The 26,030-nt window shown below is 36.0% G+C and overlaps 1 protein-coding gene across 3 annotated transcripts in view; it reads left to right on the top strand.

Annotated features, from left to right (window-relative positions):
- ZEB1 (zinc finger E-box binding homeobox 1) overlaps positions 1–25,419 on the top strand; it is an 87,779-nt gene extending 62,360 nt beyond the window's left edge. For 2 of the 3 annotated variants that reach the window (XM_088150221.1, XM_088150224.1), the window contains exons 2-9: positions 265–465; positions 2,798–2,860; positions 5,859–6,017; positions 8,710–8,912; positions 14,768–14,873; positions 15,958–17,759; positions 21,923–22,103; positions 23,126–25,419. In XM_088150221.1, the coding sequence (XP_088006347.1) occupies positions 265–465; positions 2,798–2,860; positions 5,859–6,017; positions 8,710–8,912; positions 14,768–14,873; positions 15,958–17,759; positions 21,923–22,103; positions 23,126–23,688 (3,278 nt within the window). In that variant the 3' untranslated portion in view covers positions 23,689–25,419. The remainder of the gene's footprint in view (positions 1–264; positions 466–2,797; positions 2,861–5,858; positions 6,018–8,709; positions 8,913–14,767; positions 14,874–15,957; positions 17,760–21,922; positions 22,104–23,125) is intronic. The other variant, XM_088150222.1, reaches the window with a different exon arrangement.
- Positions 25,420–26,030: the final 611 nt, after the last annotated feature.

The raw sequence follows: 26,030 nt of genomic DNA, 5'->3' as shown, positions 1-26,030 counted from the left end.
AATGAATATTCTCAGCTCTGGAACATATGACAAAGTTATTTGTTTCTTTATTGAATTTGTAAGACGTCCAACTACATTATACCAGTGGGAAGAATATACTGTATTTAATTGCTTTAGTGAGAGTTATAGTATGTTTCTATATATCTCGAATTGAGGACTGAACTCAATACAGTAGTTATACCTAATTATCTGTATTTTTATTAGAAATGAATCATTCCTGAACAGCTGTAGATACATTGATCTTTTCTCCTTGTATCTTTGCAGTTACCAGTTACAATAATGTTGTAGAAACTAATTCAGATTCAGATGATGAAGACAAATTGCACATTGTTGAAGAAGAAAGTGTAGTAGATGGAACAGATTGTGATAATAGCGTGCCAGATGATGACTTGCCAAAAGACCATGTGGTATTACCAGATCATAACGAAAGAGAAGGAAGTACAAACAGTTGCTGGGAAGATGAAGGTATGTATCAAGTAGTGTATCTCTTCATAAACAGAGAAATAAAATATTAACCTCTTTTAGAAATAGTACAGCACTGGCATTCATACCCTAGGAAGTTTATCATTTAGTCTATTATTTTCTAACTCTTAATTGCACAAACTTTTTCTTTGTGAACCTTTTATCCTTCAGCTCAATGGCATTTGTCTCTCAGCACGCACGCACACAGTATTACAATAGCAGCAATCAGTAGTGGGAATATGGGACCCACTGAACATGCAAATGTCCCTCCCTTTCCTGCTAATACTTCAGTGGCAAGAAAGATGGCAAAATGCAGGCCCTATGAAGTTCTGTCACTGCATTATCCTCACTCATAGAGCTACAGTAGTTTATCTTCTATCTGCTATCCAGCTTTCAGAGATACAGAAGTCCTACAAGAAGATTAAAAGTAGTGCATTTGGGAAGAGCTGGCCTTGAAGGTTGCCATCAGCTAGGTACTTTATTTTTTATTCTACTACATTTGGAAAGAGTTGGCCTTGAAGATTATTATCATTAGGTATTTTTTAATTCAAATGCTTTAGGTAGGCTTTCTATTCCCAGTGAATGCATATTTACCAGGTAGTTACCCATTGCAGAGATAATGACCTCCTTGAGATAACATCTGCTTAGTCACAGTAGGAACTATATTGGAATAATAAGAAAATTGTGGCCCTCAGCTTGATCCTACAACTGGCTATTCAGAAGTAAGCACTACTTTCCTCTCTCTGTTTGTAAGCTCAGGAAAGCTTTAGTGTTGGGGGGAAAGACTTATTTTGCCGAATGCAAAACGCTACAAATGGAAATTAGTAACAAGCACCAAAGAAAGGAGGAGAATGCCTAATATGTCATCTATCTTCCTCAGAGAGAACTCCCCTCAGTCTGCCTCAAGTATACATGTTCTGATTCATTTTTCCTGTTTTACTCGTTACCTCCTTATCAGATTTTTTTTTTTTTTGGTGGTTAGAACAATGTAAGAATGAGCTTATTTCAAGAGGATCTAGACCCTACATAAAAATTTGCTAAATGAAGCATACTGTATGTTTGCAGAATAAAACTCTTCATGCGGAAGTACCCTTATTTCCATTACTTATTTCAGATATGGTTTTAAATATTGGTATATATCTATAATCAGATATATGCCAGATGTGTTATATACAATTAAAGCAAATGCTGCTTTATGTGTAATAAATTAGCTGTTTCAGTAGAAAAGTCAGATGATAACTTTTTATAATTTGATTTTCTGTGAATAAAGCAATATTTCAATAACGGTTCTTATTTATTTATTTCTCTTGCTTATATGCCATTTGCAGTTGACTTTAAGCAGTGGTTAATAGAAGTATACATGTAGTGAGTGGATCATTTATCTTCCAAGGAAGAAACTTGAACTTTGGCAATAGAGAACACACCAAATAATTTAATGGTCTTCAGTATGCTCAGATTTTTACTTCAGCTTAATTTTTAGACATATTTTTAACGTAAAGATTTATTATGGAGGGGCTGTGAATTTTTTAGATGAAACCTTCCAAGCGGCATCAGCTGCAATTTCAAGGTTTTCTTTGTAGACCTCCGTATAGATCCTAGTGCATTTTTTAGACTATGTTTGGAGTTAATGATCCTGAAGGCACCCATCAAAAAGCACCCATGAATCTTTTTTCAATGTAAATTCTCACTTTCAATCATCTCATTTTGAATTCACCGTCAATTATATATATACAAAAGGGATAAATGTAACCTGGCTGGAGTCATTAATGCCTATTAATGTCCAAATTGGCAAACTGTAGTCCATTATATGAAGATGTCTTTTATGATTGTTCAGAGTTCTGTAGGAAGGCTATCAACTAGTACTGATAGAGAATAGAGAATACCAGAACGTAAAGAACTGGTTTTCAGTTGGTTTCAATCTATAAGCCATTCACTTTGGCTTATAAAAAACTTAAATAGCTGGGGACTGGGGTAGCTGAAAGAAGATCTACTAATTTATGAATTTAGCCAATTATTATAATTTTCATCAGAAGCCTTCCTCATGATATCCCTAACTTGAAGTGAGATAGGTAGCTATAAAGGACAGGAATTTTTCAGTGTTAGTTCATTCTCTAACACTACTGAAACATCTGTTTACATCATGCATATGCTATTTATTTATATCACTTTTTCACGATGTAGCATAGAGCAATTCAAGTAAAAGCAATAATAATATATTCAAATATTATGAACATTTATCAGTGTGACTCAGATGATAGGAAATTGAACTGTTAGAAGTGAATACGTTTCTAGGTTATAAAGGATTGGTCTTCATTTGTGTCCTATTATATTTTAGGTAGTAAAGAAGCAAAGGAAATCCTGGGGCCTGAAGCTCAAACAGATGAATCTGGATGTCCAGGTATTTTGTCATCAAATTCCTTAACTTTGTTTCCAGTATTTAGAATATTCTTCAGGTTAGTATAACCATGCATTCTTGAAAAAGGAAATTACTCCTTTTCTACTACCATACCTCTCCCTTCTAATCTTTTTTCTGTCTGAAGGCTTTCTACATGCATTGCACTTAAGGCTTTAAACTGTGGATATACAGTTACTGAAAATGACCAGATTAGGCTCCCAATAGAGCAATGGGGATGTGTTGCTGATAAATTATGCACAACAGTTCCTTCCCCTGACTGCAGTGCCTCTGCAATTTCTTAGCTGCTGTTCTTAGCAGAACAGTGGATAAACAATTTATTTTGGGTCTGTTGCAAGATCATAATACAAGATTATGATGAAGCACAGTAGAGGTAACGGTATAAGCCATATTCTTTTTGTATTAGATTTGTCCTCAGCTATGTACATAAAATCAATTTATGTAACTGATGATATAACAAGAAGATGGTTTAAGTACTGCAATTCCTCATATGATTTTAATCATATGAAAGAATTATTATTTTGTATAGGATTTTAAAGTGGCAGTGTATCATAGCTCTGGGGTAAGTGACATGTGCCTCCTTGGTGCATGTGATCACCAAACATTTCTATGTGTCTTGAAAGCTCTTGTTACTATCACAGCCCTAGATGTACATTTAAAAATGCAATGAACAAAGGTTAAAGCATGAAAAATAAGGAAGGAAACAAAAAGAAATGGAAATTACTTTACCATAGTGCAAATTTCTATCCATGCTAAAAAGGATATGCTGTGTAAATGAATATACATTTTGTATTATGATACCAGTGAAGGCTTTTTCATAATTTCTCTGCATGTAATTGCAGCTGCTAAGATTAACTTTAAATTTGAGATCGCTATTTCTGAAAATAAGGGGAGAAATACAAAAGTATTTTGGCAGCTTTCAAACTTTTATTTCCTAAATATGGAAAGAAATATGGCAATAAAACAGTAAATACAAATGGCATTTAAAAATTATAGGGCAACAAACTGTGTTCAAGTCAATATAGATGACATCTTGGGGAACTCAGAAGAAACTCTCAGATGGCAATTGTAAAAGCTTGATTCTGCATTGTGATATGATAAGCTTGGGATCCCTAAATTCAGGATGGAGGCAGGAGAAGGACAGTGCATTGTCCCTTTAGAGATCTCCTTTGATACTGGTGATGCCTCACTTGATTATATATATAATTCTAGCCTCCAGATCATTTTATTTCAAAGAATCACTCAAAGTTCCAAATGGGCCTCATAAGCCTTTTTAGAAAATAAAAATGATGGGCAACTATAGCTTGCTGGTTTTGTTTTTTTGTTTTGTTTTTTTTCCCCTTTTTTGGAAGAATGTCCACCTGCCAGAAAAAGAAGGAAGGTAATAGGGAACATGTTGTAGGAGAGGAGAGATAGAGGGTGTGGCAATTAGTATCTGGTAAGAGAACATTGTGGGGTTGGAGAGTTTGCCTTCTCAAAAGTAGATTTTCCATATTCCAAAGACTCTTTTCTTACTTGACTGGTATCTCCAAGAGCAAAAATTCTTAAATCAGCCCATGAATCAGTTTATTAGATCCTTTAGCAATTTTCAGTGTGTCCAAAAAAATAATTTAAAAAAAGTAATTCTGCAACTGGAAGTGCAATTTAAAGGGAATGTTTTTCTTTAATTCAATTACAGGTTTTAAGAGTGGAAAACATACTGAAACTTTCATTTACAAAATGAAATTGCAAATTGCAGTAATAAAAGTCTAAAATATAGATCTTGGCTGAATGTTAATCCGTTTACATTTTGGAGACAAATATTACACTTTGGAGTAATTTTCTCACCAATTCTCTTTTTTTACCATATTCTCAGCCATGTACTACATCCAGGTGCTACTTTGACTTAAAAAAAAAAAAAAAGTCACATTTCTGGAAACAGTAAAACCTTGATACAGCCAATTAAATTTGGTGAATGATAACAACTCCTATCAAATAAAACCTATTCAGAGTGAGAGCAATTCTTCATGAAGCATGTTTTCATGAAAGTATGAGTACTTTTTGTACATAATTGATAAAGCAATTATTTATGGAATTATTTCCCTGTCCAGTTGTGTTTGGTACCATGCTTAGTTAATTTTCGGCATTAGTTAATGTTGAAAGACCTTCCTCCTAACCCATATTTTTTATTGAATTTATGCTACTGAGTCATTTTGTGCTTTTCTATTCTTGTTGTCATGGTCATATTTATAAAGCTAAAATAAGAATTTCAGTACTTTTAAAAACAGTTGCCTCCTTATCTGCAATTTCACCTAGCTATTGGCTGAGTTATTAAATATCATGGAATAGTTGCAAAATATAGAAAGTTCAGGATAAATAGATCAAATGGATCATGTTTGTCCCAAAATAAAAGGTTTTTTTGGTGGGGGTAGAAACTTCATTCAGAGTTCTACATATATTATTGCATCTGCAGTTCTTAAAACATTTGAAATGTCAAGGTAAAGATTAAGATGATGAAATTAGAGAATGTGATGGGGGTTGTATAGAGGTGACCTGTACATCCAAGTATACTACATTAAAAAAAAAAAAAACCCTTGGTAAAATACTGAAATTCTAAGATTGCTAGAATCCACTTCTGTATTTTTATCTCATTGCCTACACATTTCAAACTTGTCCGAGGTTGGTAGAGGCCATCACATTTAATAATTAATATCAGGGGTGTCCACAGAGGGGGTAAAAAAGTCAAGATGTCAGCCACAACCATGCAGGTAAAGCCCCTCCCCTTTTTAACATTTATTATGACACATGTTTTGATTGCATGGTTGTGGCCACCATCTTTACTTTTTTGATACACAACCCACAGCCACCCCTACTTAATGTTAAATACTATTTTGTGGCTTCTTTATCTTAATTGTTATTAGTCGTCTTGAGTACTCAGCTGAGTATAAAGGCATAATACAAATAAAGTAATTAAAGAACACTTATTATCAATCCTCATTTCTAGTAAAAGATGAATGTGATTCTGATGCAGAAAATGAACAAAATCATGACCCGAATGTTGAAGAATTTCTGCAACAAGAAGATACAGCAATTATCTACCCTGAAGCACCTGAGGAAGATCAGCGGCAAGGCACACCTGAGGCTAGCGGTCAGGATGAAAATGGTAAGCACTGTTTCACTTTTCTGTAATTTCTAAAATGGTGTAATTAAAAACAAGAGCTGTATAAGTTGCATCTAAAGTAGTGTTTTTCAAACTTAGCAACTTAAAAATGTGTGGACTTCAACTCCCAGAATTCCCCAGCCAGCATGTCACACTTCTTAAAGCCCACACATCTTAAAATTGCCAAGTTTGAAAAACCCTAATCCAAAGGTACATAAGCCACACGTGGTGCATTGCATCTCTATAATATCAAACAAGCAATCCTTTGAGGTCATGTTTTTCAGTTCCAGCAACAATCCACGCTGTACAGAAAAGGAGTTTGGGAAAATATGTAAATCAAATATAATGTAGAAAATTCATAATCATAACTTTTTGGATTTTTTTTCTTTTAAGCCCACCACAAACGGGCATTCTCATTTCAGTGTTTAGCTTTTTGGCTGCACCAGTTGCTGAAGTGGACTTGTTCCAATGAAACTGCTCTTCACCCCACTGAGTAGTAAATAGCAAATCTGATGGATATTTTAATTTGAGAAAGTCGCTCTGGACACACTATGTCCATCAATGCCAATGTTCTGATGAAAATTAGGCCTCTATTCCCCTTGTTTACTTTAAGGAGAGAGATTGTTAGGCAATTGAATCTTTTGGCTCTTAGCTATAAGACTATAGGCATAGTCCTTGTCAAATGTGTGCTATACTGCATCTACTACATTTGGGGTATTATTAAAAATAATGATTTGTTATAGCAATACATTCCAATAAAAATTCAGCACTTGTATGGATGTCATAATGAAATAGTGATTAATTGTCATAAGGTATCATGAAAGTAATGTTACTTTTAAATAGATTGACTCATTTTACTATTATTAATAAAGGTGGCGTTTTTAGTTATGCACTACAAAAATAATGGCTCATAAGATTTACACTGTGTATTGCAGAAGCATTGCAGTTACATGGCTGAGTTGTGGCATTTCATTGCTGCTACAATACCATTAGAACTGCCAGTTTGTATCTTAAAAAGAAATGAGAATAATAATAATAATTACACAAGTGCTTAAATGGAGTAGTGTAATCAAAAATATAAAAACATAATCTAGAAGAGTAATAACAAGTAGTCCTTGGTTAACAATGGTAATTGGGACCAGAATCTCAATCACTAAGCGATGCGGTCATAAAGCATGACATCACATGACCGTATTGCTTAGCAACAGCAATCCTGGCACTCTCCATTGCCATCGTTAAGTGAGAATTGCGGGTTGTTAAGCAAGTCCCAGGTGGCTTGCAAGCAGGTTGGTAGGTGGGTAAGTGACTGCTGCCAAGCACGGGAGGGTACATGCTGCCAGGTGGGGAAGGATGCGTGGGCAGCCCACAAGGCACGTCACAAGCGCATCAGGGCCGGGGGTGGCTGCTGCTGCTGAGTGGGGGAGAGTGCGAGCAACTTACCAGAGCAACTTGCCACCTTCCCTGCCAGCTTGACTGCGGGACGCTGCAACCATCATAAGTGCAAGCCAGTTGCCAACACCCGGATTGTGATCACGTGACCATGGGGGTGCTGGGACAGCTGGAACTTTGAGGACCAGTCGTAAGTACCACCCATTCAGCACCATCGTAACTTCAAACAGTTGCTGAACAAGTGGTCATTAAACAAGGATTACCTGTTGTGAATGACTTGGAAGCTGCTTGTGTAGATAAGCTTTTCAAAAGAAGACTTTCCTTAATATTGTGACCTGGGGTTTTCCCACTATTAGGTTAAAGTACCATTCACCCAATCCTGAGTCAGCAGAAAACTATACAGGCATGGCATTTGCTCTCCCCACAGCTGCAACCTATCCTGGTTCCATAGCTTTGATTCTAAACCATTGTGGAATGGAGCTCAGGCAAAGTATGTGAATTGGCTCTTCAGTTTTGCTCCCTCCCACTTCAACACATTATTAGCCATTGAGAAAAACATCTGCCAATCAAGGCATTGGAGCAGGAACAGAATGGGTTTGTCACCAGAACCCTGTCAGGCATCTCTAAGCTGTTTGGGGTCCCCTTGTTCCCACACAGTATTATGTTTTGACACAGATTTAATAAGAAGTTTTCAAAAACCAGATAGGAATCAAAAAAGGAATTGGGTCACTTGTCATACTTCCTGAAAGAAGGTTTGGTCCTATCATTGAATTCCTACACTTTTGTAGTTTTGCACAACATTAGCAAGGGCGATAGAAGAAGTACTTGCAACGTTACCAGCCAACTAATCCAACACTATAACACAGAACTGCTCAGGCACGAGTGTATCTCCAAAAGTAACATGTTAGGTCAATTTTGACCACTGGGGACAAGCAGTTGTCCTTGCAGTTTTCTTCACACCAGCATGGAAGTGTGGCAGTAGTTCAAATCAATCTGTTCAGCTGTTAGGGAAGAAACAGAGAATGGTGGCAGAAGAGGCTGATCAGGAGCAAGTAGTTATTCTGCTCTCTATCCCATCAGCTCCTACAAATATCAGCTGTCACTGATTTTATCTGCAAAAGATTGTTTTATGTTTTTAAACTGAATTAAATGACAGGAGGCTTGAGTTTTGCATGAATAGATATGCTTGCCACCTTTTGGTCCCTTATAAACTGACTGGAGGTGAACTGATGAAAATAAAAAGCCAGTTTCAAAATAGAATGCTGTAATAATGACCAACAAATAATACTTTCTTATTCTCATTCAGGCACACCAGATGCATTTTCGCAGCTACTCACATGCCCTTACTGTGATAGAGGGTATAAACGCTTTACCTCTCTGAAAGAACACATAAAATATCGCCATGAAAAAAATGAAGATAACTTTAGTTGCTCCTTATGCAGTTATACATTTGCATATAGAACACAACTTGAACGCCATATGACATCACATAAATCAGGAAGAGATCAAGTGAGTGATGAAATTCTGTTATCATTGTTCTGTTCAATACTACTAATTGCTTTAGACGTATGTCATTTTGTTTGCATTTGAATTTGACTTTGTGCACAAATGTTTTAAGAATATATTTATCTTAAAATATAACGGCCTAGAAAAATTGCTTTTCTTGGAGTGTTTTATATTTTAAGCACAGGTGTTTTCAGTCAGTGTTATGTCAACTTTCTCAGATGCCAAGCTTCAGTCAATGCAAATCCACATAATCAATGCACTGTAAAGGTTTATCTTGCGTTCTGTGAATTCGCTATTATTTGATTGATCATTTTCATCCAAAAATTTGCTTTATGCAGGAAAAAAGTCACTGTTGTATGATTTATCCTAGCATAATCAATTTGCACTAAAGTCTGGAAACATGCCAAGACTTCTTGCCACAAAACTGCTTAAACAGTTCCGACCAAAACCCCTTTTTGTCCTCACTCATACATTTATCATTGTCTTCTGTGGTAGTTCTATCTATCTTCTACTTACTTCTGTACCTGCAATAGCTACTACTGTTACTATGGGGCCAAAATGACCATCAACATTGTGTCCAATCTCCTTACCCAAAAGGAAAAGGACGTCTTAACAGTAGAAAAAAAGTTGGACATAATATGTTGTGCCAAGGCTAGTGAAGGATCCTCAGACCTAGATGAGTTGTTAACTTGGAAAAATCTTTACCGTGTGCAACATAACAAAAAATGCTAATAAAATTTGTAGTGCTGTGATGCATTCTACCTCTTTGTCTGCCATGATAACAAATTATCACAAATCCAGGTGTAGAAATCCAGGTGTAGAAAAGAGGGAGAAAATGCTTTCACTGTACATAGGACATGAAACAAGGAAAAAAAACATGTTTGAATACTGTAGTGGGCTCTAAAAGGCTCTAAAAATGTATGAGCACATTTGTCAAAGAATTTGGATTATAAAATTTGACACTATACCCCAAAACTTCCTTTTTTCCACTGGATCAGTATCTTGCTTTATGTGAATTCATTTCATGCAAGACTTTCAGGAATGTATCCCCAGCATAAAACAAGGGAAATCTGTGTTCTGACACTTCCCATCTCTTTAAATATTACATTTTGTATTTCTTTATTGATAAAACATTTTGGAACAATTATTAAATTTGACACATTTTTAACACTGCAGTATTGATGAATTTTATTTTTCAGCTAGCAGTTCACATTCTGTGAAGCAGAAACGATATGATCTACTTCATAGACTGAAAACCACAAGATGAAGAGTAAAAAACACATGGCAGATTATAATGGCCTATAATACTGCCTGTAATTATGAGTGTAGAATTTCAGATTTCCTGTCACAGGAGTCCAGTAGTCCTGCATGTATTTCATAATTGCTCTAAATGATTAGCTTTTAGAAGGGAAATGTCCACTAAAGAGGCTTTGCCCTGAAAGGCAGAATATGACTATTTTAATAAATAGTAAAAATCTTCTTGACCAGATAACAGTATGCACAAGTTTACATAATCTGAATAATACTGTATATTGTTTCTATACTGATATGCTACCACACAAATGTGATATACGTACATGCTATGGATTCCTCCATACTGGAGGGGGGTAAGTGCAGAAAGGGCAGGAAAGAAGCGAAGTGACTGGTGATTTACTGACTTGCCTCTATTGCATTGACCCTTTCATCTGGTTTGATGGCTGTGCAGGTTAATTCAGGGTTCAAGGGGAATTATGGTCCCACTCTTAAGCTATAAATGGGTCTGGCCTCAAATATTGGTGTGCAGATCTTCTGTAAAGGCAGATACAGCAGTGGCTGTTGAACTAGAAAACAGTTACTGGAGCCTTGAGTTGCTCTGTAGTCATGGCTTTAGCCTTCCTGTGGAATTGATTTCCTGGTCTGGTCTACTTAGTGGGGCTGAAACTCACTGAGAGTACAGATCTCCAATAAACAGATCCCCAATAAACAGATCTCCAATAAAATGACTCAGATCTGGTCCAAGGTAATAGTCCAGGCAGTTGGTCATTAGGTGTTTCCCTTCTTGACCACGTCAGCAACAATGCAGTGCAGCAGCAGAGAGGCACTGCACCAATAATAGAGAAAATGCGGGAAAAACACCTACAGTGGTATGGCCATGAGCAGCATCCATACTGTCACCTGCGCTGCCTACCACTTTAAGACCCATGGCAAATGCCCATGCAGAAAACCAAAACAAAGGTGGCAGGACACAATTGACACAGACATGAAGACCACCCAGTTGGACCCAGTTGTTGTGTTCAATCACATGAAATGGCGTTTGATGATCCGAAAAGCGGACCCTGCACTTCTGGGAAAATGCTAGGAAGAAGATCTCCTGAGGCTGCACTGTGCCATATGCAGTCACCAAGACTCTTAGTAGCCTTTGTGGCCATAGGGTGCTCTACCATACCCATCCACCACTATCAGTCCTGGCCAAATGGCTTAGCCCTAACTGCTACTCACTCTGTCCCCCAGCCTACTATGCTCCAAGATGAAGTCACTCCCAGTAACCACATTTATACACATTTACCTATAATCTAGTCTCCTCTTTCATTTCTGTACCCTCCACTTTTATACTTCCACTGCCCCACTTACATCCAGTGAATCCTACACCCTATTTTTCCTACACTACTTCCTCTTACAATCTTCAGTAACTTTCTTTCATGTTCATCCATCTGCCTTTCCCACTCCATCCTCACATTCTCTTAATTTTTTCCCAAATTCCCAGCTTTGGTGTTCTTATCCATTCTACCACAGCCTCTCCCTGAATGTCTGGACTCTGGCCTTGCCTTCCAAATTCCAGCCTCTGGCTGCATCCTCAAAATCACAAGAGTCCCTAATCCAAACACGTCTCCTTCATTTCTTTCCCAGTTCTCCAATTTACCACCAGCCTCCAAAGCCTCTGTCCTCCTTTTCCATTTCCCTGCTTCACTTTCTTCTTGCACCATACTATAGCCTCACCACTGGCCTATGGCCCCAGTGTCCAGATTTGTATACATACCCTAGCCAGGACTGGGAGGAGCAAATGACCAGCTTCACATGTAGAGCTATGCAAAATATGATCCATTGTTCGAAACAATCAAATGGATTGACAGTTTTCATTCAAGAGACTAATCAGTTAAAATATCATACCAATTTGAACTTCTACAAAATATTAATTAGATTAACTAAATTTATCTGTACAAGAAAAGTAACTACTATAACCAACACTTAGTTATCCATGTTATTCCCCTATATGAACACTTAAGTACAAACTGTTTCTGAATATTGAGATGAAGTGAATAGCTCTTGTTTATGTAGTACTCCATTACACTCTTCTGTTCTACAAATAGATCTTTTTGAGTATATCCTGCAGTTGGAGTGTAATTAATTGCCATACACTGGAAAATAAAACTGCATCCAGTGCACGGACAGAATTTCATCCAGTCCTTCATTCTAATATACTATCAGACCACAGAAAACGCATATCTAAGCCCTGGGGATCTTTGAATTTGGAGAAATGTTAAGTTTATTGATTCAGATAATAATGAACCATTGAACTGGAAAGCCACTTGATATATTGTTGTTTTCTTCAGACATTTTTTAAAAATCAAGATGGTGTCTGGAATAATTCTTAGTAAACAGTGAATTTAGCTAAATCCATTTAGATATATGTTTAAAGAAATATGTTAAAGCAGAAGATAAATAATTTTCATACAATAATAAAAATATAGTAAGTTTAATATAAATATGCACATGCATATGAGTCAGTCATGTAATGTACACATATAAATATGTGGGACATAATAAATCTGATCTAAAATTGCGTATCAATCATAGGATTATATTCTATGTCAAAGTATGCTGAGATATCATTTTATGTCTATGGAAGATAAATTAGGAAGACACTTGCTCAACAGCTGTATTCCAAATTAATCAACTGTTGCTAATTTTTGAAGAGAAGTTTACTGATCTATACACCCTTGTACAGTTTCTGATAAGTCAAGTTGATCCGTACCCCGAAATGTCTAGAACAGGGTTAGAGTTATGTAGAACTTAAGTCAGAAATCCACAAATGGCAAACCGTAATAGTTTTACTGGAGATTTAGTAACATTATTACCAGTATACACAAGAGAGACTAACATATTTGAATAATACCATCTGATTAGGGTTATGTATAAGGAGAGAGGCAATGCACTAAGATGCAAAACACAAACTTACTTTGAGATCATGTCATACAGGTATAAAAGATACCATACAGCCTTAGAAATGGGTCCACTTCAATAGTGAAAGTCAAGGAGTTCCATTTCAAGAAGTTCAGAAACTGCAAAGGTTAATCCAGGAAATGGGCAGAGATAATAGAAGTCTGGGATAATCAAGCCCTGAAGAGACAATCAGGAGGTGGGTTTCCCCTCAGATGAATGCTTATAAGAGTGCAGGGTGGGCCCCATTTTATTGTTGTTATCCCACATTTGTCTTTTCTCTTCCAAGGTTATGAAAGCCAGGTAAGGGCAAAGCCTCAGCCAACAGCAACCAAGCTGAAATCTAGCAAATTGAGATAGCAAGCTAGGACTAGTAAAACTAGTTTGCACTATAGGTTCTGTTTTATTTTATGGACTGCAATCTAGGCTGAGTTCTCACATGCATTATGTTTGTGGGAAATCCTGGGTTGAGGGAACAGCTGTACTCTGAATGGAGAAGGACTAAGATCATCCTCTTGAGAAAGTAGTCCATTTCTTCTTCTTCCTTTTTCTTTTTAATTTTTTTCAGTGTCACTACCTGTGATGCAACACAGATTTAAATTCTTAATGAGGTAGTGGTGCTGGTCCTGGGTAAGGGATCTAGCCTCCAAGTACACTGACAGATCAGGTCACTGAAGGAAGGAAATTGCCACTTACCTTCCCCCTGGTAAATCAGTGGCAGAGAGGATTTTTCTCAGGGTGGCAGCCTATCTAGTCAGTTCGCCCTACAAGCTGTGGGAAAGAGTTGGCAGCAGGTTTTAGGAGGAAGGTTTGGCAACTCCTGGGAGAACTAGCAAGGGACCAAGCCATCGGATCCCCTCTGTGCCTGTTTGTTTCTGATTGCAGAAACGGTTTCTGATCTCTGCCACCTGCAAGTCTTTTTTGGCACTCAGGACATAAGGGCAAGTTTAGCATCATCTGTGTAATCTACTTTATGTAAATGCGTGAGTCTCCTTAATAGGTTTTTAAAAAATTTTCTTTGTGATTCTCCCATTTCATGCAGAAAACAGGGAGGTCACAAAAACTTGCATTCTACATATTGCAAAAAGGTGTTTTTTTTTTAATTATAGTAAAGTCACTTCAATATTATTTAGGAATACTGATTGTTAATCTTGAGCTGTACTAACTTTCGAAATATGATTTCTGTGCATTTATTTGGAGAATAATTTGTGACTGTTATTGGACCATCTTCTTTAGAACAGTCCTATGATGTGGATGCATAAAGGAATTCAAGGCCAACAGTAAGAACTAGAAGCATGTAAATGGAAAAATCAAGTCAAATAATTAAAAATAATGTTTCTATAATGTTTATAATGTATCTTTACTCAGATTCTTTAGATAACAGAATGCCTTATGGAATTTCCTAGGAATGTAAAATGCCAAAACTATCTCTGCCTGAAATTCAGATAGAGGATAAAGTGATTTTTGTCGCTTGTTTTTCTAATATGGCTCACCTGTTTTCCTTCTTGTTCTTTTTTCACAAGCAATATCTTCAATCATCTGATGATTTTTAACTCTGTTAAATTTCAATGTATCTTATTACAAATAAGAGATTTTTCACACATACAAGCTTAATTATTCCTGTTTAGTCTTCTGATTGATCTTCATGTTTTGTTTTATAGAGACATGTGACACAATCTAGTGGTAATCGAAAATTCAAGTGCACTGAATGTGGAAAAGCTTTCAAATATAAACATCACTTAAAGGAACACTTAAGAATCCACAGTGGTAAATATCCTAGTATTTTGCTTGTCAGTGTACATGTTTTTGACTTTTCTGTCATAGTATACATTTCCTCTGTTTTGAGATATTGAATATGATTTTTCAGTGAGCAGCTAAAACAGAATAAAAATGTATAAACAAACTAAGCAGTCTGTTAGTGTTCAGATTTACTGAACAATACTGAAGCAGTTCAACCTTATGACCATTTTATGGGTTAAATTGTGAAGTGGCATTAAGTTATTTCTATTTAACAGTTGTTGCTTTGAAATAATAATAATAATAATAATAATAATAATAATAATAATAATAATAATATCAAAAGATGGTCTATATGCATAGGCTATCTTATATTTTGCACTGTAGTCTGCTGTAAGAAAAGTGATATTAATTCAGAGATATTCCATATATGCCACAGTTGGTTTACCTTCTTGTGCAAGTGATTAGAACCACTCCATGATTTCTTGTATAAGCATTTACAAACTATAAAATTCTGTGCCATAATTTTCCTTCCATTCAGTTCTTTGCCTCCAGCATAGAATGAGTGTTATGCCTGGTGAACTATATGAAGCATGATTCTTTGAATCATTGATTTGTCTTAGATATTATCATTTAAAATGTTTTGACAAGTATATACCATACTATATGGGTGGTTCAGTTGAACTACTGACATTCGCAAGCCCAGTGAATAAATCAATGTTTTTGAAAACATGCTATGCAATGTACGTATTTTATGAACACAAGAAATCTAGATCCTTTGCAAAAAAAATTGGGAACACTTCGTTATCAGTAGAAAGAAGGGGAACAATGAATCTATAAATACCATTCCTTTCAGAGGGTAGGAGTTGGGTTGTGTCCGTTGCAGTGTTTGGAACACATATCAATTAGCCTATATTAATTTTGTGTCTAGAAATCTGGAGGAGTTGCTATATGGATATCAGGCTGGATAGAGGTTTCCTTCCACATCTGGGAGGCATCTTCTACTCACAGAACTATTTCAGTGTTGGCCCTGTAAATCCATTCTATAACCTCTTAATTGAAATTTCTACATTATAATGATGTTTCTTTTTTATATATGTATGTATGTATCCAGGAGAGAAGCCATACGAGTGCCCAAACTGCAAGAAACGTTTTTCCCATTCTGGTTCCTACAGCTCCCACATAAGCAGTAAGAAATGTATTGGTATGGTGCCTGTGAATGGCCGAGCACGATCAGGGATCAAGACATCTCAGTGCTCTTCTCCTTCTCTTTCTGCATCTCCGGGTAGCCCAACAAGACCACAAGTACGACAAAAGATAGAAAATAAGCCCTTACAAGAACAGCTCCCTGTAAACCAAATTAAAACTGAACCTGTGGATTATGAATTCAAGCCCATAGTGGTTGCATCAGGAATCAACTGTTCAGCCCCTTTGCAAAATGGGGTATTTAGTGGTGGTAGCCCATTACAGGCAACCAGTTCTACTCAGGGCGTGGTGCAAGCTGTTGTTTTGCCAACTGTTGGTCTGGTATCTCCAATAAGTATCAACTTAAGTGACATTCAAAATGTACTTAAAGTTGCTGTGGATGGTAATGTTATAAGACAAGTATTGGAGAACAGTCACACCAATCTTACATCCAAAGAACAAGAAACAATCAACACTGCACCCCTACAACAAGCTGGACATTCCCTCATTTCAGCTATCAGTCTTCCTTTGGTTGATCAAGATGGGACAACCAAAATTATCATTAATTACAGTTTGGAGCAACCTAGCCCTCTTCAGGTTGTACCACAAAATCTTAAAAAAGAAAACTCTGCCCCAAGTAACAGCTACAAAACTGAGAAACTACCAGAAGATCTCAGAGTGAAGTCTGAAAAAGAAAAAAGTTTTGAAGGAGAGACCAATGATAGCACTTGCCTTCTTCATGATGACTGTCCAGGGGAACCTAATGCACTTCAAGAATCAAAGCACTATGATATCAAAAATTCCACTCAGCCACCTCAACTCAGTGGTGCAGAAGTTGAGAAGTCTGAATCCTCTGTTTCATCAGAAGCAGGGGAGGTTAACCCATCTCCTGGTCAACCTCCTTTAAAAAACCTTTTATCCCTCCTTAAAGCCTATTATGCATTAAATGCACAACCAAGCTCAGACGAGCTCTCAAAAATTGCTGATTCAGTAAATTTGCCATTGGATGTAGTTAAAAAGTGGTTTGAAAAAATGCAAGCTGGCCAGATTTCTGTACCAACATCTGGACAATCTTCCCCTGAACCTGACAAATTAAAGAACTCTATTAATAATCATGACCACACTGGATTTACAGCTGCAAATGAACACCAGGACAACCAACCTAAAGCTGTAAGTCCTCTTAAGACTGATAAACCACAGACTGTATCAACAGGATCAGCTCACAATGGCTCGCAGCATAACACACCATCCCCATCACCCCTTAACCTCTCTTCATCTAGAAATGCACAGGGTTTCTTGTACCTTAATGAGGGTGTCCAGGAAGAGCCACAAATAGAACCTCTTGACCTTTCATTACCAAAGCAACATGGAGAATCATTGGAACGATCTACTAGTGTTTACCAGAACAGTGCATATTCTGTTCAGGAAGAACCTTTGAACTTAACTTGTGCAAAAAAAGAACCACAAAAGGACAGCAGTATTACAGACTCTGAACCAGTTGTAAATGTAATCCCACCAAGTGCCAATCCCATTAATATTGCTATTCCTACAGTTACTGCCCAGTTACCTACAATTGTTGCCATTGCTGACCAGAACAGTGTTCCATGCTTAAGAGCTCTTGCTGCCAATAAGCAAACCATTCTTATCCCACAGGTAGCTTACACTTATTCAGCCACAGTTAACCCTACAGTTCAAGAAACACCAAAACAGATGCAGGCCAATGGAAGTCAGGTACCTAAACTTATATCCATTTATATGTGAATATTTCAGTTTATGAAGCAGTGTCATTAAAAAAAAATATGATATGGAAAATGTAATGTTAGTTTTGCTAATATTATAGGTTATTTTGAGTAATCATATGTGGCTGATAAAATTTAAAACATTTTTTAATTTCAGTGTAAATATTTCATGCCTAGTACTGTATAAGCAAGGGGTCTTTCATATCACTCCCTAGATGTTCTTTAATTATATCACATAGCCTGGTACCAAGAGTGGACAGTTCAAATCAGGAATCTGTGAGTGGTGTTGCCATTGTTTCAGTCTTCTCTATGGACTTGTCTAAACTGTGACGTGTAAATAGTATAATACACATGTCTAGCATGCATTTTTACATTGTAATATATTTCTAAAAAGATATAAATGAAACTTTGAGGATGCATGCTATTACTTTTTGGATCTTTATGCAAGTGATGATAACCAGTTAGGACTATATCAAATATTTTTGAAGATGGATATTTATCAAAAGCATTGCCTATTTGGCCTGTTGGAACAAATGATTGAAAAATGTTTACATTTGAATAGTTGCAGCATATCAACATATTTTTGGTACTGTAATAATCCTTTAGTTGCTGTTTTTGTCTACCCAGAGTTTTCTTCTTCACCTTCCCCTTTATTATTCTTTGCTTCAGTTGCTATATGTATCAGATATTGCCTTTTAATACTTTTCAGAAGACCTCATTATTGAACATTAAAAAAATATTCATGATGTTTTCACAGTAGCATTCTCATTTTATCAACAATGTTGTGTTCTTGTCATACCAATCAGATAAAAAAAATGGCAATAAGGCCAAATTAAATCAAATGTAGGGACCAATAAATGTAATTGTGTAAAATGGGATGTGACAAGATGATTGGTAAGGTGTGTCATTGTTACCCCGATATGGAATAAGTTGGTGAAGTCTCCACCAGCATGCCTCCCCCAATATTCAGACTGATTATGGGGACATTTAAGCTGCCACTTGCATGAAATTTCTATAGCCAGATGAGAAATCTGTGGCCTTTCAAATGCTGAGAACTAAACTGGCTTGCTACCACAGGTCAGTGGAAATTGGAGTCCAATTACCTGTAAGGCCACAGTTTCTCTAGTCTGTTCTATAACATCCAAGCAGAAATAGCCTATACAGAAGCTACCCCAGAACACTTTATGTCTTGCTAAAAGGCAAAAAGAGAGGCTTCTGTTCCCATATAATTTTTTGATGTGGAATGATATCGTTAGTAATCTTACGGCCTTTTCTTTATACATGGAGCTGTTGTCTCTTGTTCCTCATGTATGTGTAAAAGCCATTCCTAATGGCTTTCCATTTCATGTTCTACTGATTGGGGAATTCTTAATGTCATATCCAAATTACTCAGATTTTCCACTTATCCAGGCTTAGTGAAACTAATATAATTATGTAACTGATATAAATCTAAAAGTAAACGTAATTAGTAAGGACAATTCAGTTTGTAAATTGCTGTGGTCACATTTCTTTAAAAATTTACAAAGTTATTTTTTTAAGCTTGTTGGTGTTGTTAGAAGAGTCAGGCAACCTTATGCTGGCCAAGTGCCTCACCTAATTTTTTTTTAAAGTCCAAGGATCACAAAGTGGGTGAAGCCACATCACATATGACAAGTCTGCTTATGGAGGAGTTCTGAGGGGGTTCTTTGTTTTTTAAAATTGTGATGTACTCTAGGGCATGCATTACAGTTTTCCCCAAAATGCCAAGAAATTTCTGTAAGCTCTCAGAATTCATGATCAGAACAGCTCTGAGGGGCACAGAAAAGGGATTCAGACAGTGCATACAGACTAGAGTCACAGGCTGCTGATCCCTCTATTACAAAATTCTTGTGTAGGATTAAATCACTTCTTTAAAAAATGCTGCAGTAATAGTTGAATGTGAATTTACATCAGAACATTAGAAATACATGTAAATTTATGAGAGACATAGTAAACAGCTTTGATACACATGTATATGATCAAATTATTTGTTTGATCAAATTGTTTGTTTTAATGAATCCCTTAATGAACAGAAGCTGACACAATCTTAATATGGTATAAACATATCTTTCTGCAAATCTGAATACATACTTAGTATTTATGTGCAATTTTTTAAACATTCAAAATAAGAAAGCAGTGAATATGGCAGATGCAGAAGTTTGGACACCCTTCTGGTTGATTCAGTGCTACTTTTTTTTTTTTTGTAAAGTTGTTAATAAGACCCAAAGAGGTGACTGACTCAGGCCTACAGTTAGCCAGGAGAAGATTATTCTATAGGTAAAAAAATACCCTGACGCTTCTGACTTTTCAGGTTGTGATTGTTGTTCTGTCTCCTTTCAAGCAATCATGGGATCTTCTCAAGCATCTTCTGAGCATTTGAAAATGGAGATAATTCATTCTTACAAAGCAAGGGAAGGCTATAAAAATCTCTAACCACTTGCAGCTAGCAATTTCATCTGTGAGAAACATTGCTAAGAAATTAAAGTTACTTGGAATTGTTGAAATGAGGATAAGATCTAGAAGATCAAGAAAATTGGTTAGAACTGCCCCCAAACTGCAAAACAGAACTGAAAGATCATTGCAGACAAGCTGCTGAAGTTTAGTTGATACTGAAATAGTTGTCCACAGTGTAGTATTGTTTATACAATAGTGAACTCCATGGGGGAGTTGTCAGAAGGAAACCTCAAAACACAGGTCATTGTTGAAAGTATGCAAAAGAAAATATTGATAAGCTTGAGACATTTTGGAACAAAGTATTTTGGACTGATGAAGCAAAAACTGAACTGTTTGGCCGCAACTATACATACAAGATACTTTTGGAGAAAAGGGATGAAGCGTTTGAAGAGAAGAACAGATTGCAAAACATTAAGCACAGAGGTGACTCTATTATGCTTTGAAGTTGTCTGGCAGCTAGTGACATAGGAAATATTGTGCACATAGAAGGAAGAATATTAGCATATCCTAGAAGCTAAATGTTCCACATTTGGTAAAAAAAAATGAAGCTAAAAAGTTGGATATTTATTGTATTAATTTTTTTTTAAATGGATTATTTCAGCAAGACAACAATCCAAAACATATATTTGAATCAACCACAAACTACTTACAGAAAAAAAGATAAAGGTTTTGGAATAGCCTTCACAATCCAGACATGAATATTACTGAGAATCTGTGGAGAGATCTCAACATGTAGTGCAGGCAAAGAGACTTAAGAATATTTCTGAGCTAGAAGACTTCTGCAAGGACAAGTGACAAAAGAATCCAAAAGCAAGAACAGAAAGACACCTAGCTGCCTACAAGAAACATTTGGGTGCTGTTCTTTTTTTTGCTAAAGAATTAATACTAAATATTGACTGAAAATATGTCCAAACCTCTGTGCCTACCATAATGAGTGTTCTTATTTTGAATCTGTAAACAAATGCATATGATTAGTAAGTATGAATTCAAATTTGCAGAAGGTTGTGCGAGCTTCAGTTCTCTCAGAGATTCATTGAAACATGCAATTTGACCAGGGGTGCCTAAACTTTTGAGTGAAACTGTATTTCTTACAGTAGATTGGTAGGCCTCATACAGGTAGCCCTCATTTAGCAACTGCAATCGGTTCTGGGGAAATGGTCAGAGTTACTCTCACTCTGGTGCGCATTGTCATCAGGTGCAGAAATTTGGGCGTAAGTGCACACATTGGTTAGAAAATTATTTTTTTTACTACCATTTATCATCATATTTGTGACTGGTCACTTAACGAGGCAGTTGCTAAACAAGGACTGCCTATAGTAGTAGTGATCTTTGAAGCATGAATATTATTAATGTTTATGAAGTTTTAGTGAAACTGCCTTCATCATTTTCAGTCTATGTTTTTTTTTTCTTACCAAATCTTCATTTTTTAAAATTTTACACGAGAATTCTCTGTGCTAACCAGTGGTCTGTCTGTTGGGTTAGTCTTGAACATAAATATCTTATTCTGAGATGCATATATTCATGGCTTTTCAGCTATTAACAGAGCAATATTGATTGATATGTCACAATTGAGATTAGATGAGTTACCAGTATGCAGTAAACATTTATTATGCTTTTTACTGTACATCCTGTTACCAACATTATATTTTAACAGATTAAGAATTTTGTTCCTTGATTCCTTAGGATGAAAGACAAGACACTAGCTCAGAAGGAGTATCAAATGTAGAGGATCAAAATGATTCTGATTCTACACCACCGAAGAAGAAGATGAGAAAGACAGAAAATGGAATGTATGCATGTGATTTGTGTGACAAAATATTCCAGAAGAGTAGCTCACTTTTAAGGCATAAATATGAACATACAGGTATGTGAACAAGAAATTAAGTCACCACAATTTTTAATTCAGGTCCAATTACAACAACAGGCATAAGCACATGTAACAGGTGGTAATCCCAAATGGGAATGTGCATCTCTGTGTCAAAAAATAGCTCCCATATTGGGCTCAGTTGAGTAGATGTGACCCATTCACATCTAAAGCAAGGAAAGGATTAGGAAGATGAGCCAGACTGAAAAGTGCCAGAAGCAGCAAAACAAAGTGAAGAAGTACCTCTTCTTGTTCACATGGACTTCCTTTTGTAAAAATTGAATCATGGCACAAGTCTAATTTAAGTTTGAATCCTGCACAGGAGTAAGAAGTAGAGTGTAACATCCAGTTTCATATTGGATATCAGCATAGCTTTTATCACTAGTTGCCAATAATTAGTTCACGCCAATATTAATTATAAGAGATTATCTTTCAGTTATTCAGATTTTTAAAAGACATGGAATCCTTAACTTACTGAGTCTGTAGATTTGTCTGAAAACAGAGTCAATAACTTATTAACTACTGTTTGATTTTCTGGACTAATATTTTCCATCATTATTGTTGTCCCTATTGTCCCTACTTGTCCCTACTTAGACAAAATACCATTAATTTTCCATTTTAAAAAAATCAAGCTTTTTTTCTTAGGTTCTGTATATCTGTTCATATAAGATATGCACCCTCGCAGATCCTTATTTAGAACTTCTGGAAAACTTAAAGTCTGCTAATCTCAGTGTGGTACCTTCCAAATATGATGGAATTACAAATCACCAAACCCTATTTACATTCTGTAAAAAGAGCAAATCCAACAGCTTTCACTGAGTTCTGATGTTTGTGATGAGAAGTCTAGAAGGGACTTCTTGTAATACTTGCTGAGAATGGTACCCCACTTTTGACTTCTGATGAACCAATTTGTCTTTGAGGTTCCCCTAAAAAATTTAGCAGCGTAAATGGATTGAGCAAGTCCCAGTTCAAGCAAAATATGCCCTGGGGAGCTTGGAAATGATCTTATTTCTATTTTTCAGGTAAAAGACCTCATGAGTGTGGAATCTGCAAAAAAGCATTTAAACATAAGCATCATTTAATCGAACACATGCGACTGCACTCTGGAGAGAAGCCCTATCAATGTGACAAATGTGGCAAGCGCTTTTCTCACTCGGGGTCTTACTCTCAGCACATGAATCATCGCTACTCCTATTGTAAAAGGGAAGCTGAAGAACGTGACAGCACAGAACAGGAAGGAGCAGCACAGGAGCACCTGGGTAATGAGCATGCAAGGGCCGTGGCTTCTCCCTCACAGCTTGACTCTGATGAGAGAGAAAGCATAACAAGGGAGGAGGAAGACAGTGAAAAAGAGGAAGAAGATGAAGACAAAGACATGGAGGAATCACAAAAAGAAAAAGAATGTGGAAAATTACAAGAGGAGGAGGAGGAAGAAGAGGAGGAGGAAGAAGAGGAGGAGGAAGAGGAGGAAATAACTGAAGATAGCATGAAGGACGAAGAAGCTGTAGATGAAGGAAACAGTATTAAACCAGAAGTTATATTAAAAGAGGAGCTAATGACAGAAGCAGCAACAAATAAAGTTTAACTGATGATGAGGTTTTGTACAAGGAGAAGGAAGCTCAACTGGTAATGAAAGTTGTTCTATACTCTACATGCTTTTTATGGAAGCACAGTAGTCTGTGCACTGTGATTCCTGTTCACTACTGTGTAACAAAAATTAAAAAAAAAACAGAAAATATAAAAAATATATATATCCAGGTGTGCCTGAATCTCAAATCTAGTAATTTTTCACAGTTTTCAAATTTAGGAACAAGTTTGTGACCTGAAACAGATTAGAAGAACACGATGACTCTGGAAGCAAATAGATTAACATGTTGTAGGAAACATGTTTTATTTGGTATGTGTTGGACATCAATTTGTTACCATCAGTATTATTTTTTTTTGTTTAATATTTTGATTGTACAATTGGGAGAGATTTATGTTCTTTTTATTATTTTATTTTATCAGTGAAACAATTCTGCTAATTCCGCTTCAGTATTTTATTATATTTTTAAAATGTGAGAATTTCTGCACTACAGACTTCCCTTAAGCAGAAAGATATGACACAGTTCCAAACAGTGTTTGACTACCTTTGTAAATTCAGCTTAGAAGGTAGCAGTTTATAACATTTAGATGTTTGTTAGTAGAACATGTTCTCATTTAAAGTGTATTGTTAGCCTTAAGGGAGCAGCTGATAGAAGGACTGAAGTTTCTTACTCATGTGGTTGAAAATATAGTTTGAAAAGAAAGATTGTGGTGGGGTTCTGATTGCAGGGACTAACAGTGTTAATACTGGTGAGGACACCCAAGTTGTCAAAATCAGTGTTTGTAATTGTGTCTGGAGTGTGTAGTAAAAAATATGAAGGATATGACATGAAGCTTTGTATCTCTTTTGGCCTTATGCAAGACCCCGTGTGCTGTAAGTGCCATTTCTCAGTATTTTAAAGGCTTTGACCAGCCTTCCTCCAATGTGTGGCCTACAATAACTAGCATTTGTTGATTTGTATTAAATTTCAGTAAACTAAATCATGGGACAAAAACACCCAGCCATCACAGAATTAAAAGCACTGGTACATTTCATAATGCAATTCTTCACTTTTAGTTGTTGCTTTTTTAATTTCTTATCTGGAGAATTTCTCTACAATAATTATGAAGGGAAATTTCTGATCTATTATATTGGCTCACTTTATTTCACACAAATACATGATATGTTATTGGGCTCATATGTTTCCAAATGTTAGTTATTCTGGACCCCATTTATTGACAATGTTAGCTGATTTTAACCTATCAGTATTATTTTATTTCTTTTAGTTTTTAGATCTGTGCAACATTTTGTACTGTATGTTTTCAAACCTGGCAGTATTAATACCCTTCTTACTGACATATGTACCTTTTTAGTTTTAGAAAACTTTTATATTTATGTGTCTTATTTTTATATTTCTTTATTTATTACACAGTAGTGTATAATACTGTAGTTTGTATTAATACAATAATATATTTTAGTATGAAAATTTGGAAAGTTGATAAGATTTAAAGTAGAGAGGCAATTGGTTCTCTTGCATTGAGATTTGATTTAACAGTGTTATGTTAACATTTATACTTGCCTTGGACTGTAGAAGAGGAGAATTAAAATGGGAATGTATCAATTTACAATTGCAATCAATTCATTTTACCTTTTCCCAGTTTTTAATATAAAGCTCTTAAATTTTGAAATTCACTGTATGACTAATAGCATGATGCTCTGCAGTTTTATTAAGAGATTAACCTTACCATAAAACACTCATTTCCTTCGGGAAACCAAGTTAGAGTAATCTTCTAAACAGTGTTGGGAACAATGTTTAACATTTCTGTGCCAATTTGTTCCTGTATTCATATATGTGAGTTACAAATCTGAAGCTTCATTTTTTTTTTAAGTTCCTTGTTACATCATGGTCATTTTCTAGTTTTTTACCAGACTCCCCATCTCACAATAAAAAGCATCAACAAGCCTGATTTACTGTCATTATTATGGTAATAAAGTTTATCTTTGACATATTTCTATGGGATATCACTGAAATTTTATCCAAACAATAATCTCCACAGAATGACTTTCCCCCTTACTGCTACAAAGGCACTCCACTCCCTTACCTAAGGGTTACTACGGGTATGGAGAAGATATCTTACTATGAAGAAAGTGGCAGATTTGTCTTCCTAATGAGAGCATCTTCACAGTTCCATAGAAGTAAGTGAAGTTGATAAATCAGCCAGGCTGGATTACACCATCATTTTCTGTTGTCATTATCAGAAAATTCCCATTTGCTTGTGAGGGTGCATCTGGCTATAAATCAGAAAGTGTCTGGTACATCTTTTCTGATTTACAAATTTTATCAAAAGGCATAAGCTTTCATG

This window comes from Python bivittatus, unplaced genomic scaffold (genome assembly GCF_059951505.1).
Source record: "Python bivittatus isolate LINGU-HERP-01145 unplaced genomic scaffold, Pbiv_v1 ctg000610_np1212, whole genome shotgun sequence".
Taxonomy (NCBI): Eukaryota; Metazoa; Chordata; class Lepidosauria; order Squamata; family Pythonidae; genus Python; species Python bivittatus.
Note: the sequence above shows the minus strand (reverse complement) of the source record. Positions and strands in the feature narration are given on the sequence as shown.